Source organism: Balaenoptera acutorostrata, chromosome 9 (genome assembly GCF_949987535.1).
Source record: "Balaenoptera acutorostrata chromosome 9, mBalAcu1.1, whole genome shotgun sequence".
NCBI lineage: Eukaryota > Metazoa > Chordata > Mammalia > Artiodactyla > Balaenopteridae > Balaenoptera > Balaenoptera acutorostrata.
The window spans coordinates 51842786-51862456 of NC_080072.1; the positions used below are offsets into that span (position 1 = coordinate 51842786).

Below are 19671 nucleotides of genomic sequence, written 5' to 3' on the forward strand. Positions count from 1 at the left end.
GAGAGCATCCTTGGGAGTGATCCCAACTTACCTTTCTGTAAGAAGTTCTCTAAGTCCTCATTCAGGTTTAGCCCATCCTCATGGTCCAGCACAAATTTGAGAATGACAGCTAACTCAGCCTGGACCACAGACAGAGAAAGAGCATCACTTAGGTGTTCGGGAGGCCCAAAGGGATGGAGGGCACCATCCTAGCCATGCCAGCCCTAGGAGCCTGCTGGAGCCCATTCTTCCTCTCAGACCTGAAGCCCCATGGTCCAGCCAAGAACACTCCAACAGAGACATGTTCACCCTACTTGTCCCCAGCCCCTCTTCTCCCCTAAAGATGCACCCAGGGTGAGACAGAGGTCCAAACTGACTTCGCTCCTGACCATGAGATGAGAATGGGCAAGCAAAGTAATGCAGTCAGAAAGCTTTTATACATAACCCTGCTGGCCTCTTCCAGGTGACCTCACTGTTGTTCTTTGTCTGATTGAGAACACCTCCAGGGCTCATCCAAAGCTTAGCCACCAGCAGGTAAAATCTTGCCTTTTCTGTCTGAATTCCAAAGCTACAGAGTTGATCTGATTTTCCTGGCCATCTCTGTAGTTCCTTATTCCTTTAGAATTTGTTTCTACCAGGTCTATGATCAGCTTGGAGCAGAGAAAAGGTTAAAGAAAGGAAGGAGCCACCCACGCCTCCCACACCACTACAACCCCCAACCCCAGAGACGAGCCATGAGCTAAGTGAGTACGAAATGGGATGACTCAACATTTCTACCACCACATGAAAGGCCACAGCTCTCTGGACACTGCCCCACCAGTCACCTACATTACCCACTGTGGCATCCCAGCTGCTTCTGCTCTGGAAAATAAAGGACAGCTGCTCATACAGGAAGCAAGGACAACATCAGGACCCATATGGCAGGTAGTTCCTGGAAACCAGGTCAATTCCCTCTCTAATGAAGCAGACGCACCAACTCCTCTTCACTTAGGGACCATGCAGAGGAGGGGCAAGGACGTAAGTAACCGCTCTGAGCTAGACTGTCATGGCGGACAAAGACAGTCTCACTAATCCTTCCTACTAGAGGAAAGGAGGAAGAAATGGAGTGACAGTTTGTGTAAAACACACACACATACATAAGGGAACACATATATGAAGAAAGAATAATTTCTATGTATTATCCAAACAGTTCAGGTATGGGTACAGTTAAATTTATGTACATGAAAAGGACTTGGAAGTATATCCTTTAGAAGTTAGCAGTTACTGCTGACAATGAGATTACTGGCAACTGTTATTTCCTTCTTTGTGCTTTTCAATATCTTCCAGACTTTCTATAATGAATGGCTATAACTACTATAACATAATTTTTAAAAAGAACAACATATGTTGTTTAAAGAAAAACAACTGGAATGAGGTGAAACACAGGCAAGACCTGCTGGGTGGGGTGGAGGCACAAGGGCTTACCTGAATCTTGTATTCAAATTGTTCCCAGTCCCTGGGACTTTTGGAGCTCATGGAAGAGTGGTACAAGAGCAGCATGGTCATCTAGAAGCCAAACAGGAAGCAATCACTGAGCAGGGCTCTCTTCTCGGTCCCAACCCCTGCCCCACTCTGGGGACTCTGAGCTATTCTGAGACCCTTCCAAAGCGCCTAGAATTCAGCAGCCCCAGGCCGCTGCCCTTAACTGCATCAGGAATCACTTGATTTGAGGACTCAGTGCTCACTGTGCAAAAAGCCAGGTGCCAGAATTCCTGCGTAACTAAATTCCTGGACTCATGGAACCCTGGGTATGAAGCTTAAGGCATCCTCTATAGGCCAGCACCCAGAAACAGAAGAGGGAATGAAGTGGACTGAGCTAAAAAGAAAAGTGTGACGACAGCTGGGTGAGGCCGGATTCCCGCCAGGTGTCCACTGAGGCCACAGTAATGATCTAGTCAACCTCTCTGTCATAAAGGTGGGCTCCTAAAATCCTTGGCTGAATCAGCCTCTACCTCGCTAGGTAGCTGCCTGGACCTACTGCCAACCTCCACAAGGCCCAGAAATAAAGCCCCACCACTTCTGGGTTAAGAGAAGGCCCCTCTGCAGGCCCCTCTGGTGCCACCCTCCCCCACAGCAGTCTGGTATTCCGCAGGTACCTTGGCAAGTTCCAGCTCTGATCCCTCCATCACCTTTTGCACTGACACCAGGCATTCTGGAGAAGAGGGATGTTTTCGGTTTTCTGTAATGACAACAATGTAGAAAGCCAGGTGAATTTCCTGGGGACCATCCCTGAGATCATGAGAACACCTCACAGTCAGAGGAGCAGAATGGCTGGTGGGGCCAGGAGACGCAGGGCTCCTTATTCCTAGGTCCCCTCTCGCCCAACATACACGTTTCCACCTGACGTTAGTTCTATCCTGGATTGGTCCAAGGACTACAGGGATAGTTCAAGAAAAAAGCAAGCGGGAATTCACAGCAGTTCTGGGGCCTGACACTGCACTCACCTACCCACGCACCAACTCCCACTCAGCACCACAGAGGAGGAGCCCAGAGATTCCAGGTCACTCAAGAGTCTCATTCCAACTGCAGGTGCAGAGGAAGCCTGCCTGCAGCTGAGTCAGACCAGGGCTGGGACACCTGGTTCTTATCCTGCCAGAGGGGCAGGGCTCAATTACTAACACCCTGCTTTACCTAAATCCATTATCACCTTTCTTATAATTCTCTTGAGGTGGGGATGGTAGATAGCTCCCGTGTCAAAGATGAGGACTCTGTCCGCAGCTATATGAGGGAGGGGAATTGACAAGTGCTGTGCTAGAAGCTTTGCATGTGTTATTTTTTTTAATATTCATTCACGCATTCATTTATTTATTTGGCTGCACTGGGTCTTAGTTGCGGCATGCGGGATCTAGTTCCCTGACCAGGGATCGAACCCAGGCCCCCTGCATTGGGAGCACGCAGTCCTAACCACCGGACCACCAAGGAAGTCCCACATGTGTTCTTATTTACTCTATCCATCAAGCTTAAGAGCAATTACTATGATCTTCATTTTAAAGACAGGGAACCCATGTCCAGAAAGGTCACACAAGCAGTAGAGAAGAAGGGCCAACATTTCAACCTTAACCTGCCTGTGCCCCTATACCTATCACCTAAGCAATTAATTCAATGTTATCAGGGGAAAATGTTTTTCTTGCAAGGGGAAGAGGGTAACATGGATCCTTCTGTCTCCTTGCAGTGGGAGGAATGGGAGCCCAAGGTGATGAGTCCCCAAAACCGACCCTCTGGCTCTACCTGGATCCCGAAATGGGCTCTAGGACTGCAGGGACACTCTTCCCCCACTGGTGCAGGCATCACCAGGCCCAGGGAAGCCGCCCCAGTTGTACTCATCTTGGTGGTACAGAGTGGGCAGCCTCGAGCCTTTGCTCCCCCAGATACCTGGGACCTGGTTCTTCCAGGTCCAGATACCCAAGTCCCAGGAGCTGAGGAAGCAGCTCCTTCCCAGCTATGTAAGAAAGGTGCTTACTCTGCAGAAAACTGCACACAAATTCCAGTCTCTCTGGCACCGGCTGCTGCAGGATTTGCTGCCCTTCGTCAGTGCCATGGCTAGAAAAAGAGCAAGTATTAGAACCAGAGTACTTAGCAATCCTTCCCTCCTTGCTACTGCATTACATACCACCTTCCCATCCCTTCAGGTTGGATCTGTGCTGGATCTGGGGGAGAACCAGACCAGACGCTGGAGGCAGGGGAGAAGATACCGAGACACCATTTAGCCAGAAGGAACTGTGTCGTGGGTGAGAAGTGGGGACTTGAGGCATGAGGTCCTCCTGGAAAAGACGGCATTTGTGAATATCAAAAAGCTCTGTGGGAAGGGGGTCGAGAGGCAATTGAGGCAGCACAGATGACTGGCAAGCTAGGACTGATAGCCTGCAACGGCTCAAGTGTAAAACGTCAGGATGCCTGCGAATGTGGCTAGAGTACGAGTCAGAGAGGACTATGGAAAGGGAAAAACAGATCTAAAAACTGAAAGAACAGGAGGGAACAAGGCTCTGAAGTGACAGGGCAAAGTTCAACACACACTGAAGGCTGAGGTGGCCTCCAAGAGGCCAGGCCAAGGGACAATCACTCTCGATCTGTGGCCTTTGCGATGCTTGTGTTTGTTTAAGTGGAAAGGCAAGCAAAGTGTGGAGAGCAATGAGGGCAGGGAGGCAGCAGGGGGAGCTCTCACACTGCCCTGGCCCCTTGCCCCGGCCCCTCAGGCTAAGTGAAGTTTCATTTTCGGAAGGGACTACCCTTACTTCAAGTTAGAAAGCTGACTTTTCTATCTAGGCTACGGCTGAAGATACTGACTGAAAAGCCTCCTGTTCTTCAGAACCCGAAGTTTCAATCAACTTTCTGGAGGGCAGGGCAGACTCTAGAATCCTCCAGTGCCAGACATCCTGCAAAGCACAAGAAGCATCCTAGGCAAGACCATGAGAGTAGCTCCCTCCAGCTCCCACGGGATTACAAAGGCTTCTTCCAAGTGAACCCCCCACAGGAAGCACTTTGGGTAGCTGGTCTGTGATTAGGGACACCTACAAAGTCTTTTAGAGATGCTAATCTCCTCACAGACTCCTGAAAGAGCCATCTTCCCTACCCACCCACAATCTGGACTGTTGTGACTCTCTTTGCCCTCAGCACAGAGTAGTAATTTACCCAAGTGTATTCCATTGGATAAAAATAAACAGGGTTCTTGGGCTAAATGTTTGAGAAATACTGGGTTAAACCAAACTGAACATTTTCTAAAGAAGGTATAACACGCATTATTTCCTAAACCTATCTGACCACAAACCTCTTCTTCTCCCCACTGAGCCCCTGAGATAAGTACAGGTGCATGGAACATGCTTTGGAAAACACTAGTGGAAAACACTAGTCCTGGGGAAATCCAGCCCATCCTTTAAGACCTTCAAGTCTCATCTCTGGCAGGAAGCCAAGCAGAACCGCTGCTAGTCACGTTTCCCCTCTCCTTCTCAGGAATTCCTACAGTATTCACGGATACAGGTGCATCATTTATAACTGACCGCTCTGTGTGAGCTGAAAGCTAAGAATATAGCAGGTGCTGAGTACATATGGGCTGACTGACAGATGAGGAATGCTTTTTACTGGGAAGAGCAGAGGTCAACGTCAGTAAGACAAATGTCAGGGCTTTAAGTTTTCTGGAAAAATGCCTCCACTAAACTTTGCTATGCAAGCCTCATAGATATCAAAGAGATGGGACAGCCTTTTTGCTTCAGGCTATTCACGCACAGGAAAACAGAAAGGGAAACTTATCAGAGGGGTGGAGCCCAAAGAATTCTCCCAGAGAGAAGGCCAAGTGGCCAAGGAACAAACTTTTGTTCGATTCCCACAGCTTCTATCTGCCACCAACCCTGCCATCCTCCACTGCCTTCCCCTGACATCAGAACTAGGTGTCTGGTTTCAGTTAGCAACAGTAGGAGCATCACAAATGAATCAGCCAGAACACGTTCACCAAGAATGTCTGTTTTCCCAAAGGAAGTTGGTCTGAATCGTCCTGGATTTGAGACAGAAATCAGGGTTAACCTGGGATTTCAACAGCCCCTCCATCCAACACACACACACATTCTCTCTCTCTCCCCCCCCACCCCTCCCCCAACACGTCTCTTCTAGTCTAAAGCTCAGGCAGCACCTTAGAAAACAACTTGGAAAATGGGCATCTTGAATTTTTGACCCTCCTTATGAAAATTTCCCACAGGGTCACAAACCCACAATGGCTAAACCAAGGACATACATCCTCACCCCTGGACACATCTACTGCTCTTGTCATCAGGCCAAGGAAATTTATCTCCTCAAAAGCAAAAGCTCCTTGATCCATTCTTTTTTTTTTTTTTTTTTTATAATTATCAGTGAATAGTTTTTTTTTTCTTTAAATTATTGCAAAGACACTGCTTTTTTTTTTTTTAATTTTATTTATTTATGGCTGTGTTGGGTCTTCGTTTCTGTGCGAGGGCTTTCTCTAGTTGCGGCAAGTGGGGGCCACTCTTCATCGCAGTGCGCGGGCCTCTCACTATCGCGGCCTCTCTGGTTGCAGAGCACAGGCTCCAGACGCGCAGGCTCAGTAATTGTGGCTCACGGGCCTAGTTGCTCCGCGGCATGTGGGACCTTCCCAGACCAGGGCTCGAACCCGTGTCCCCTGCATTGGCAGGCAGACTCTCAACCACTGCGCCACCAGGGAAGCCCCTGATCCATTCTTAAGTCCAAAAAAAGCATGCTGCACCTTACTGTGTGTTACAACGAGGCATATCACACCTGGCTGCCTCTCCTTTAGTGATGTTAAATTGTAGCTTAGGTATTGCCAGCCTAACAGTTTTACTGGCCACTGATGTTAGTTGCCTAGATCTACTACTTTCATTAGGGTTTGCAAAATGATGATTTTCATTAGGAGTGGCAAAATGATGATTTATAGGTAGTGCACAACTCCATCTATGAAGTATCCTTGAAAAAAAATCTTATGCTAATTAAGTTTAGATCTAATTACCAGTTTATAGGCAACAAGGGGAAGAACAAGTTAAGTAGTACCATAAAGACGCAATTAACAAAAGTCAGAATTTAGGAAATTCTACAGGATCAAAAAAAAAAAGGAGTGGGGTATGGAGGTAGAAATAGGTAGGAAACAAGATTGGGAGGGCCCCTGATGAAAGCTCTGAATACCAAGCTGCAGATTTTAGATTTCAACCTCCTGGCAAGGAAGAGTCGCTGAGGCCCATCAGCTGTGGAGCATCACAATGAAAGCCCTGAGATCACATGCACAGGAATACCCTGGAATAAGGACAGTTTAGAGAAGAACGAAGTCTCGAGGCCCTGGTATCGAGAATGAGGCAGAGAAAGGGATGTGAGAAATCTTCTAAAGGACACACTGAGAGGATGGTGACCGATTAGAAATCAGAGCCCAGGTGAAGGAGGAATTCAAGATGATGTTGAAATGGCCTGTCTCGGCAACTGGGAAAGAAAATGGGAGTGTCCAGGAATTCCCTGGCGGTCCAGTGGTTAGGACTCGGCACTTTCACTGCCAGGGCCCGGATTCTATCCTTGGTCAGGGAACTAAGAACCCTTAAGCTGCGCAGTGCGGCAGGAAAAAAAAAAAGAAAGAAAAGAGAAGAAAGTGGTAGTGTCTGTACCAAAATAAGAATACAGTGACTTCTTTCACTAAGGTAGGTGGGCTGGTTAGAGCCACAGGGACTTCTAAGAAATCATACTGGACGCCCCATTATCAATATAAATCTCAAAAGATTAAAAAAAAAACCACTCTAGCAAACCCATCTGTCATGGGGGCACTCAGCTCCACTAGACTTTGCTGATAGAGAATTATCAACTACATTTTCATTCACTCATTTTCACCAACAAACATTAATTAAAACCTAATCACTGCACTGTCCTAAGCTAGGTATGGAGGACCCGAAGATCAATTAGACCCAGATCCTGCCTTTGACGAGCTCAGTTCTACCTTCTTTTCCTGTCAATGAGCTGCTGCCTATGAACCAGTTTCACAGAGATGCTGAATCCCTGACACCAGTTCCTACCTGCTGTGTGTGGAACACAACACCCTCAACACTTCAGATCTTGGTCTGAGGGACCCCCCGTCTATTGTGCTTCCCTTTAAACAGGGAGGGTCAGTCCTCTCCATTGTCCCCCCAGTTCCTTATATCATGGCTGGCCTCTACTTTTGCCCATAGCACAAAGAAGTAAGGAGTTTGTCAGTTTTGCCCTTCATAATTGCTAAAAGTTGAGGATACAGGAAAAAGGGTGAACCATATGAGCTTTAAAAAGATAAATGTAGGTTACAGCTTGACCCGTCTTTGCTGGGTTCCAGAAAGGTAAGATATGAGGAGGCCCCACTCCACTCATTTCCCAGATAACTGTGAAGTTCAAAGGAAATGTGCTAAAGACACGGATATAAAATGAAAAGGCCTGAACTAAAATCCTGGCTACATGACAACAAGTAGCTTATCTAATGCTAATCGACCTCACAAAGCAAGTTAATGAGGCAGGTGAAAACCCCGGGAATGCTATATAATGGGTTAGAGAGGGGCATGTCTGTGCTGTGCTAATAAGTTAGAGATTTTTAGGCGCTGCTTACTTCCCTCAAGTTTAAAAGCTTCCCCTTTCTTCTTCCTGGGCCTACAGGTTGCAAAGAGGGCTTGTGAGATAAGGATGAGTCACGAAAAGAGGGCTGTAGAAGATTCCCATTGAGACAGAAGACGGAGCCCCAGAGCAGGTTCCCGGAACACTGTGAGAACACGGAGACTTGGAGGCTCTTCTGTGAAAGAGTGAGGAAGCCTTAGGATGGGACAAGAGTGAAACCTCTCTCATAAAGACACACAGTGACTGGAGAACGAGGTCAATGTGTTCTTGCCTCTGGGGCCCACACTGGCTTAGACATCCCAGTCCTGCGGTGCTTTCTGGTCACAGCTGTCAACAAGGAAAGGAAACAAATGCAGTCCCCACCCCAGCACGCAGCTTCACGTGAGAGGCTGGAGAGGGATGTGGCACAAACTCACATGCTGTCAATGATCCTGAGGAAGACGCTGCAGTCCTGGAGCTGCAGCACGGCCTCCACGGGGTCAGCCACGTGTAGACTGTTCACCTGCGAGGCAAAGGGAAGAGCCTGGTGAAGCCGTCATAAGTGCAAGAAGCCCCGGTGGGGGGGGGGGGGGCGTTCCACTCCCTTCCCCAGGTGTTAACAATTCTGTTTGTTCCAACTGTCTATAGTTGTAACTAAAGGAATGAGAGAACAGGTGATTCTAGGACTTTTAACTTCCAACTCATCCACTAACAGCCACCTGAATGCCGCCATCAGAGTCTTTCCTTTGGCTTCCACTAAATAAGAGCTTAAATTCTCCCAGAATGTTCCAGCACTTGGAGTGTACTTTAAATATAATTAGGCATAAAATGGTTCTACAAGAGTACTGATAGTCTCTAGAAGAAAATCGTACCACCACTGCCTCTGGAGAGAGGAACTTGATGGCTGGGAGTTGAGGTAGGAAAAAGGCTTTTTATACTATAGCCCTTTGTATCTCTTGAATGGTTACATTAGAAACCTTTGTAGCTCAAATTTTTACATTACAGCCCTTTGTATATCTTGAATTTTATAGCTCTTGAAATTTGAATTTTGCGTCTACTCAAAATTTAAATTATATACTACGTATATTTTATATACTCCCACACAGATATAAAATCTTGTGATTGATGCATTTTAAAATTCTTTCCAGACATGAAACTTCAGCTGAGGCAGGGAGAAATGATGAGGGAACAAGATAATAAGAAGGAGGGAGGAAGGGAAAGAAAAGCTAGGAACCCCAAAGAAAAACTTGTCAATTCTGATCCAACGGCCTCTCCCTTTCCTTGCCTTCAGGCAGACATTCATCTAAATCAGTCTTTCCCACTAGAAAGTTCAGCAGCAGTCACATGCAAATGAATCAGGTACACAGGTTATTCAACAAGCATATATGGTTGACTTCTACAGGAAAACCTCATGAATTCCGCAGGTACCAAGTTCAGAAGCCCGGGCTGAAGTTCACCTTTGTAGTACCTTATTAGGAAGGAAGGGTCTGCTAAGTCAATCAATCACATATGCAAGACTGAGGGAGAAGGGAGACTTATCCTGCTTTACAAGTTATTTTTAAAAACTTCAGCATAGTGGTTATGCACAAATGAGTAGATTCTATTTATAAATGTGCTCTTTATTTTTTTTAATTTAAGTATAGCTGATTTACAATATCCTGTTAGTTTCATAGTGATTCAGTATTTTTGCAGATTATCCTTCATTATAGGTTATTACAAGATAATGGGTATAATTCCCTGTGCTATACCATATACCCTTGTTGCTTATCTATTTATGTGTAGTAGTTTTGTATCTGGTTAATCACTTACCCCTAATGTGTCCCTCCCACTTAAATGTGCTCTTCAACAGGCACTGGGCTGGGGCTCCCAGACAAGGATTTTTGAGTCCAGCTCCTCCACTAACTTGCCAGGAATCTTTGATATCAACTTTGTTTCTTTCTGTGACTGTTTTCTCACTTGTCAAACTTATCTACCTTAAAGGACCAGTGTGTGTTCAAATGGGATTGTGAATGCAAGAACACATTATGAAATAAAAGTACTAAATGCAAAGCACTATTATGGTTATGAAGTAGATCCAGCAACACTTCTACTTCTTAGCAGTTAAATTAGCTGACTGCACTGGAGGATCATGAGGATTAAAAAAAAAAAAAAATCAGTGATTCAGCTACAGAAATGATAGTACTTATTTCCATTTAATAATTTTATATTAGAAAAACTTCTAGATAAATCTAAATTAAAATAGGTTGAGGGACTTCCCTGGTGGCACAGTGGTTAAGAATCCACCTGCCAATGCAGGGGACATGGGTTCGAGCCCTGGTCCGGGAAGATCCCACATGCCGCGGAGCAACTAAGCCTGGGAGCCACAACTACTGAGCCTGCACTCTAGACCTCGCAAGCCATAACTACTAAGCCCGTGCACCTAGAGCCCGTGCTCCGCAACAAGAGAAGCCACCGCAATGAGAAGCCTGCGCACCAGAACGAAGAGTAGCCCCTGCTCACTGCCAACTAGAGAAAGCCTGCGCGCAGCAACGAAGACCCAACACAGCCAAAAATAAATAAATTTACTAAAAATTTTTTTTAAAAATAGGTTGAAAGTAAAAAAAAATTTTAAGTGCAGAATATAAAATACGACCTCTCACTGGACTCTTAAAGATAATAATTTATACCACCTTTGGGGGGGTGCTTAATCTAATTAGAAAAGGCCAGTGTGAATTTTCTAGGAAGACTGAATATTCCAGGCCAAGGTCCCTTTCTACCTGCTGAAAATGAAGAGACTGCACGACTTAAAGCATCCAAAAACCATCTTCTTTTAATATCTGCAATCTAGGTAAAACATTCAAGGGCTGTGAATGCTCGTTCGCTAACAAGATTGAAAAAAATCGTACCAGTTAGCTGATTTAAAGTCACTTAAGGAATCTGGATTCATCTCATACCAATTAAGTAATAATCCAGCGATAGTTTCTTTCATGGATATAAAAATGTATTTTCTTCCTGTGCATTATTTTGCTCTCAAATGATAAATCATTTAAAAGTTGAAGAAGTGAAGAAGCTCCTTTATCTCTAGTCAGGGTATAAAACGTGAGGGAGGACCAAGCTCACTGAAGAACTGCCTGTAAGGCTTTCCGGGTCATTTAAGGTTGCTGAATCTTTTTTTTTTTTTTTAATAAATTTATTTATTTGATTTTGGCTGTGTTGGGTCTTCGTTGCTGCACGCGGGCTTTCTCTAGTTGCGGCGAGCGGGGGCTACTCTTCGTTGCGGTGCGTGGACCATTCATTGCAGTGGCTTCTCTTGTTGCGGAGCATGGGCTCTAGGGCAAGAGCGCTCAATAGCTGTGGCTCGCGGGCTCTAGAGTGCAAGCTCAGGAGTCGTGGCGCACGGGCTTAGTTGCTCTGCGGCATGTGGGATCTTCCCGGACCAGGGCTCAAACCCATGTTCCCTGCATTGGCAGGCGGATTCTTAACCACTTCGCCACCAGGGAAGTCCCAAAGGGTGTTGAATCTTAAAGTTCTCTATATTCCCTATAACAATATACTCATTATAATTGCTGGGTACAGAATAACTTCAAGCCATACTTTAAGTTAAATAAAATATAAATTTATTTTTACATTAGAAAATAAATTACTGAAAATTTGGAAAACAGAAAAACTCCACTCACTAGTATTTTAATACATGCACTTTCAGCATTTTGATATATTTCTTTCTAGTCTTTTTTCCTAAGTCGTTTTTTAAAAAAATCACAGTTGTGATTGTCATATGCGTGTGTTCTATGCCACTTTTCTCGCTACCAAGCATTATTCCATGTTGCTACAGTGTCATAAAATCCACTTTAGCTGCCTAACTTTTGTTTAAACTGAAAGATTATATCTAACTATATTTTAATATATTAATGCATGTTCATTGTGATTTTTGAGAAAAGTATACAAGTATCTGCTGTTAAATAAAACTAGTCTTGTGTCTGTTCTTCTCTGTAAAGGTAGCAGTCACTATAAAAACAAGCCTAGGACCAAAATAAATAAACTGATAAACTTAAAACAATGTGACTAAAGGATCACCTAATATTCAGTTAATCTACTGAACTAGACACAGAGACACAATCCAACCAGCCTTCTCCTGGGGAAGAGATAATGTTTCTAATACAGACATAAAACACTGAAATGTAAATATAAATATAAAACAACCATTTTAAACTGTACAACTAAAGTTTGCATCTATTTCAGAAACTGAAGACTAAGGATGCACATTTTGTACGCTAAATACATACTTCCTGACTACAGATTTGACAGTGATTAAAGACCCTGTTTTATTAAACCCCCACCCTCCTTGGAAATTAAAAATTCATTTCCTTTAAAGATTCTATAATTCTTTCTTTCTTTTTTTTTTTTTTTTTTTAAAAGACCAATGTTTAAGGGACTTTTTTTTTTTTTTTTTTTTTTTTTTTATTTATTTATTTTTGGCTGTGCTGGGTCTTCGGTTCGTGCGAGGGCTTTCTCTAGTTGCGGCAAGTGGGGGCCACTCTTCATCGCGGTGCGGGGACCGCTCTTCATCGCGGTGCGCGGGCCTTTCACTATCGCGGCCCCTCCCGTTGCGGGGCACAGGCTCCAGACGCGCAGGCTCAGCAGCTGTGGCTCACGGGCCCAGCTGCTCCGTGGCATGTGGGATCTTCCCAGACCAGGGCTCGAACCCGTGTCTCCTGCATTAGCAGGCAGATTCTCAACCACTGCGCCACCAGGGAAGCCCTATAATTCTTTCTTGAAGTTGGCTCTTTAATTGGCCCTGATTGGTCAATAGTCAGGGTGACTACTAAAATACCCTTTACCAAATAGCATACCCAGGCAATATTTTATTTATTTATTTATTTATTTATTTATTTTTTGGCTGCTCTGTGCAGCATGCGGAATCTTAGTTCCCCAACCAGGGATCAAACCCGTGCTGCCGGCAGTGGAAGTGCAGAGTCTTAACCACTGCACTGCCCGGGAAGTCCCCCAGGCAATATTTTAATATTTAAGTGCTTTTTACAGACATTATCTTATTATCCTCACAATAATGATTATTTTATTTTTAGAATATATTAAAAAAAATTTTTTTTCTTTCCATTTTAAAAATGAGGTGCTGAGAGACTAAGTAACTTGTCTTGGGTCACACAGGCTAGAGCAATGACTCTAAGCTGGGCTGTCTGACTCTAAGGCCCATGCGTGTCATCGTTACACTCCGTGGCCTCTTCTGTTTCTCTGTAGTTCCCAATGCTCAGCATTATTTTTTCATTTGCCATTGTCTTGGGCAGAAGTATATGAAAAGACCTAGCAGAAGAATTTTGGTGAAGTAATCAAGAAGGCACCAAGAGGACAATGGAAGCTCACAGAAACATGGTAAGGAGAGCCAGGAGAACCTTGCCCTGAGATTAAAGGCCTTTCAAGACCAAAGTCCCTACACGCCACTGAAATTCAGTGTCAACGCTTTTTCAGAAACATGCACAAGGAAATGCACAGAAAATGGGTTTCCATGCTGCTCTGCAGCCACCCTTCCCATGACCAAAAAGGAATAATATACCTCAGAGAAGCCTTTTCTAAGCTACACAAGTTGTGGATCACATGTCAGCAGCAACATCACTGAAAATAATAAAAGTTAAAAACTAAGGGGAAAGGCAAAGGAAAACTGTATTTCCTTTGTCTGGAGAAGACTCTACATAGCCCTGACTCCTAGAAAACTCCTTTCTCACCTCTCCCAAGCCTCCTGGAAAAGTTTGGCATACAAAGGAGAGGAAGACCACTCACCCAAGAGAGGAGTGCAGCTGCCCGGGTGGCATGGAGCGTCATCTTGCTGAAACCAGACGGTCACCCCGATGCACCTGGAACCCAACAGAAGAGGCAGTACAGTTAATTATATCAGATATCCACGATGAAGGAAGAGGGGGGAAGTGGTTTCACTTACCGGCTCTGAACACTTAAATAAGTCACTCTTCACTTGGCACTTAATCTACCAAGGGACCATGGGAGTTTTTAGAAAGCTCAGAGTACACATCAAAATTACTATAAAATTTACCGTGTCACAGCTGACAATAAAGAACCCTGCATTTAATTCAATGTCCACAAGCTCTACACACAATCTCTCTGTCCCTTAGAAAATACAACATTCAAAGCTGGACTTCAACCCTACTCTTTGGGATGTGGTGCCCTTAAAACATGGAACAAACATGGTTTTTCAGACACACCTAGGTGTGAATGTTGATTCCATGTGACCATGGTCTTGTGACCTTGTACAAGTAGCATAACTTCTTTTAGTCTCAGTTTCCTCATCTGCAAAATGGGACCTGCAAAAACCTCTCTGGGTTACTGTGATGCTTCAAGATAAAGCAAACAGCACAGTACCTGGCACACAGTAGGTATTCAATAAATGATCACTGTTCTTAAGCAAAAAGGTTGATTTCTGGCTCTTTCTGCAGGTCCCCAAAGTCTACCTAATAAACAATAACCAAGTCCTTGGGGGAAACCACTTCAAATTCTGGATTTTTATATCTCCCACAAAAATGTCAAAGACGTATTTCAAATGGGAGACTGGATGAAGCCAAATCCAATTCTGGCGGAGATCCCATGGGACATTTAATGAAAGATTAGGTACTGGTCCTGGTATTCTTACGCCAATTTCCCTTCCCAGTGGGAATCAGCCATCTGCCTGCTAACCTGCTCAAGAGACCATGGACATGGTGACTAAATATTCCCCAACACCTCTTAGCAGGCCCCCATAATTCCCACAAATCTTCCAGGGAGTAATCAGCCCCACCACCTGCCTCCTACTGCCACAGGTGTGCTAAGTTTGTCACTACTCCAGTAGAAGAAGGAACAAGAGTGGTAAGAGCTGCATCACCTATAACTCTCCCCACATATCAGCATCTCCAAGATGTGGGTTCTGTGGAACCAACATTTGCTAAGTACTTTCTGAATACAAAGTGCTGGGGATAAGAAAGACACCATTCTTGTCCATAAAGTGCTCACTGTCTAATAGGGGAAAGAGATACATAAATCTAATAATCCACTACCCATCATCTCTTGAGGCCTTCCTATGCAAGTGTACTCTGCTTTATCAACCAACCAAAAAGGTTATTTTCTTAGTCCTTACATATGTTCATCCTGTGCTGGAAGCTTCGTGGGAAATGGGAGACAATGACATGGTCCCTGCTTTGAGGGGCTTACAGCATGGTGAGGAGTAAAGTTAAACATACAAGAAGCGGACTTCCCAGGGCTTCCCTGGTGGTGCAGTGCTTAAGAATCCGCCTGCCAATGCAGGAGGCACGGGTTCAAGCCCTGGTCTGGGAAGATCCCACATGCCGCAGAACAACTAAGACCATGCGCCACAACTACTGAGCCTGCGCTCTAGAGCCCATGAGCCACAACTACTGAGCCCATGTGCCACAACTACTGAAGCCTGCATGCCCAGAGCCCATGCTCCCAACAAGAGAAGCCACCACAATGAGAAGCCTGCACACCACAACGAAGAGTAGCCCCCGCTCGCCACAACAAGAGAAAAGCCTGCGTGCCGCAACGAAGACCCAACGCAGCCAAAAATAAAATAAAATAAATTTATTTAAAAAAAAAAAGAAGCGACTTCCCTGGTGGCGCAGTGGTTAAGAATCCGCCTGCCAATGCAGGGGACACAGGTTCGAGCCCTGGTCTAGGAAGATCCCACATGCCACTGAGCAACTAAGCCCGTGCACCACAACTACTGAGCCTGCACTCTACAGCCTGCAAGCAACAACTACTGAAGCCCGCGCATGTGCCTAGAGCCCGTGCTCCACAACAAGGGAAGCCACTGCAATGAGAAGCCCGCGCACCGCAAGGAAGAGTAGCCCCTGCTCACCGCAGCTAGAAAAAGCCCGTGGGCAGCAACGAAGACCCAATGCAGTCAAAAATAAAATAATGTTAAAAAACATACAAGAAGCATGAAATAATAGAAGAAAATAATTAAATGCTTAATATAACTAAATGCTAATTATAATTAATTGCTTCCTGACCCTGCAAAACCCAACGTGATTCCACCTGTCATACAAACATTACAGTCTTGGAAATGAGCCAATTCACCTAGGCTTTGGCAAAAGCAAGTGAAGTGATTAAGGGAGTTCTCAGGACGGCAGAGAAGCTAAGGGGCCTATGTTTTCCTCAGTTTTGGATGATTTTCATCCAGCATGGCCTATCTGTGGGCACTGACTGCCTTGCTCCCTAGGTAGGATGAAGGCAGATAAGTCTCAACTACTGCACTGCAAAAAGGCTTTTCTGGTGGTTGGCCAACCTAAAGTTAGAAGGACCATGCTTGGCCCTTGGAGTGAGGGCAGAAATGTCCAGATGCTCTACTGGGGCTTCTTTAGGGCGGTGGGGGGGAGAAAAAAGGTCTGAGCAACTCAGGAACAAGGGAAATGAGGCCCAGATCACCTCCCTGTCATCCCCACTGCTGCCTCTAGACTCGCTATCCTTTTGGTGAGGCCCAAAACTTCAGTCAAATTTTATTTGCAACCGGAGGTAGATCTTGCCCCCTCTGAGAGATTCCACAGCTGTGTTGCTAAAAATGACCTGACCAACCTCTTCCCTTTATCTCAGAGGCAAAACATACAACCCTTATGTCCTCCCAGGGGAGCCTGTCTAAAACTGGTGTCAAGGCCAAATGCCTTCTTCTGTGCTCCACAGGCACAGGAACAGGCAGAATCCAATACTCAACATGAGGCAAGACCTTATCAGCTCAAATCCCATAGAGGGGCACTTTCTCAGAGACAGGACACTTTTAGGGCTTTTAGGGCAGCCCAGCCCTTCACTCTTCTCCAGGTAATGAATGACTGAAGCCAGTGGCACAGCTAGTCCTCGGCACTGGGACTACAACTTTAAGCAGGCCTTGGCTTGGAACCTAGGGCGCCCAGCCAGAGCACCATCCTCCACACCCTCCCCCTGAAATCTGAGGCAGGCCCCACCCAGAAGACTGGGTGATGGTGACTGAAAAACAGATCCCCGCAACTGTAGCCTGGAACCATTTCACACAAGGGTCTGCTAAGATTCACCCCCAACTGAAACAGGCAACTCCTCATCCCCACCACCCCTGATCAACAAACAAAATCTCAAAATGCAGGCCCTCTGTGGACATGTTCAGAGTTCCTACCTACCTCTTTCTTTGAAAAGAAGTGCCCCATAAGAGAAGGCACCCTCTCTTTTCTCTGGGCTCAAGAAGGAACCAAGACACAGAAGCAGCTGCCTTATAAACTAAAGGCCTTGCATCCTCTTTACATTTTCAAATCTGACATAATATAACTCCCTCACTCACATCAGGATCAATTCCCACGTTTACAGTAATCCCTCTGTTTCCAGAGAAGATATATCAGGACAAGGAACTTGATACTCAAGAGATACGCTGGCACCTGGCCTGTACCCTCTCTGGGTCTTAAAGAGTTAAAACCTAGTCCTGGTTTCGTACCAGGGCTGAAGCTAATGCAAACCACCTGCTCAGATGCAAGGACCAGGACTGGAGGGTCAGGTTGCTGAGCTCTGGGGTCTGTTCTGGAAAAGCTTCAGTTTTAAGGGCTGACCAAGTGATAGGCCAAAGGCCAGAGGTCTGAGTTGTGGCAGCACTGCTCTCCTTACTCCCCGCCCCTCAACTTGGGTGCCAGCTCCTTTTGAGACCACCTCTTAGCCACTTACTGACCTCCTAAACACCAGCCCTACCCCAAGATAACACCAAAGTAATCTTTGGTCTCAGAGAGCTGTAGAACTATACTGATCACTCAGCCCACGGGCCCTTACCTCCCTCATTCTTTCAGGTGCTAGCTCCCATTCCCAGAATTTCAGGACCCAAAGCCCACACAAACTCTCACCTCAAAGGTTCCTGCCCTAAGACCCACCCCCTCTCTACGGTGGGTTCCAAAGGCTCACAGGCTCACAACTCATAAGGGAAATGGCTTTCCCAATTCTGTGCCCACGTTCAATAGCAAGATTTACCACTGCTTACCCAAACAGCCTGCCTGCCTGTAGCCATAAGTATTCCAAGCTCTGTATACCTTTCTAAAAGGGATACCACCACCATCTGAGAGACCGCCCCATCCAAAGAGTGAACACCCTAACCTTGAGGGCGTTCTCCTCTGACAGGTGAGGAGGCACAGTCAAGCAAGCACTCAGACCTCATCTGGTAGGTTACCCCAGAGCAGCCCAACAAAGGGCAAGCCATGTCATCACTGGCTAACTTGTCATAAGTAACAGGACAGGAAATATCTTGCTGGTACATCCCCTGGCTCCGAGGAGGTAGGGCCCAAGGACCAGCAGCTCCAAGAGAAGCCAAGGAAGGAAAAACACAATCCTTTTCAACCCCTGGGGACCTGGGGAGTTCTGAGCAGGATGTCTTGTGCAAGTCCAAAGAGATTTTCTGCACCCCTGAGGTCAGGGCAAACCAGCTTGCTGGATGTATTCCCTGAGCCCTCTCAGGGGCTCACTGTGGACTCAGGCCTCCCCCTCTTCACACAGACCATCCCCTCTGTGTAGCCTAGAATTTGGCCCAGAGTCCTGGTGAGGAACACGAGAAGAACTGCAAAGGAAACCAAGGTTTCCCTGGTTTCTTCCAAGTGGCTTACTGTTATCGCCCTTCCCCCCATGCTCTGGAGGGTCCAGATCAGAAGGCCGTGGGCACAAGGGCTGCAATCATGAACCAGATCTGGGGCCTAGAGCCACAGACTACACATGCACACCCAAGTTCACTCCAGCAGTTCATCAGCACCTGCCCCACTGCTACACACACACACACACACACACACACGCACACACACACACACACACACACACACCCGTCCCTACCGGCTGACGAAATGAACCTTTTCCACTCCCCACCACTGCGTACACACCCAGGCCTCTCTCGGGAATGGAGAGGCTCCCCCGAGCTGTCTACAGCTCAACGTGCAGGCGCACACGCTTTCCCCCCTCTGAACAAAAACACGCTGACATCTACGCGAGGGGGGAAGAAAGCAACCCTTTGCTCTGAAAGGCGCCAACTCCCGGATGTTGGCAAGCTCTGCTCCCAGCGCCTGTTTCAGACTGTTTACTTGCTCTCCCTCTCCTCTCCCTCCCCTTCAAGGATGGCGCAGGAAAGGGAGGTGAAGAGGGGAGTCCACCGCACCCCCTCCTCCATGTTTGAACAAAAACCCAGAGAAACAGTGAGGGAGAGAAAGTCTCAGCGTGGGGGTGGGGGTGGGGGTGGGGGTGGGGGTGGGGTGGGGGGGTGGCCTTACCAGACTCCCAAAGCCACACGTATCTACAGGTTCTAATCCGCCATTAGCACTTAAATCTTGAAAGGAGAGGAGGAAGGGGGGGGTCTAGTGGAAAGTAACCCCACACACAAAAGAAAAGTTGTTGGTTTTCTTCTCAGCCTGGCAGGAGAGATCTTCCTGGCTGACAGCCAGAAGTGCGTCACAACCAGGAGTCTGCTTTCTTTAAAGGCGCAGCAAGCTTCCGCGATCCGGGAGCGCAGGCGAAGCAGGGAACTCTCAGCGAGGGGGGGAGGGGCGGCAGTCGGGGGCAAGGAGGAGGGGGCCCTGGAGCACTGGAGAGGTGGGGCTGCTAAGGCTTCGCCCGCAAACAAGAGAC

General features: G+C 46.4%; 1 protein-coding gene across 8 annotated transcripts in view; it reads right to left on the bottom strand.

The window, feature by feature from the left end:
- NUMA1 (nuclear mitotic apparatus protein 1) overlaps positions 1-19671 on the bottom strand; it is a 75826-nt gene that overhangs the window by 17546 nt on the left and 38609 nt on the right. For 4 of the 8 annotated variants that reach the window (XM_028164397.2, XM_057552171.1, XM_028164398.2 and 1 more), the window contains 6 exons: positions 13843-13916; positions 8508-8593; positions 3479-3558; positions 2115-2197; positions 1444-1524; positions 32-119 (listed from right to left, as the gene is read on the bottom strand). In XM_028164397.2, coding sequence (XP_028020198.2) covers positions 32-119; positions 1444-1524; positions 2115-2197; positions 3479-3558; positions 8508-8593; positions 13843-13884 — 460 coding nt within the window. In that variant the 5' untranslated portion in view covers positions 13885-13916. Of the gene's footprint in view, positions 1-31; positions 120-1443; positions 1525-2114; positions 2198-3478; positions 3559-8507; positions 8594-13842; positions 13917-19316; positions 19498-19671 lie in introns of those variants that run through there. The other 4 variants (XM_057552173.1, XM_057552170.1, XM_057552174.1 and 1 more) reach the window with 4 other exon arrangements.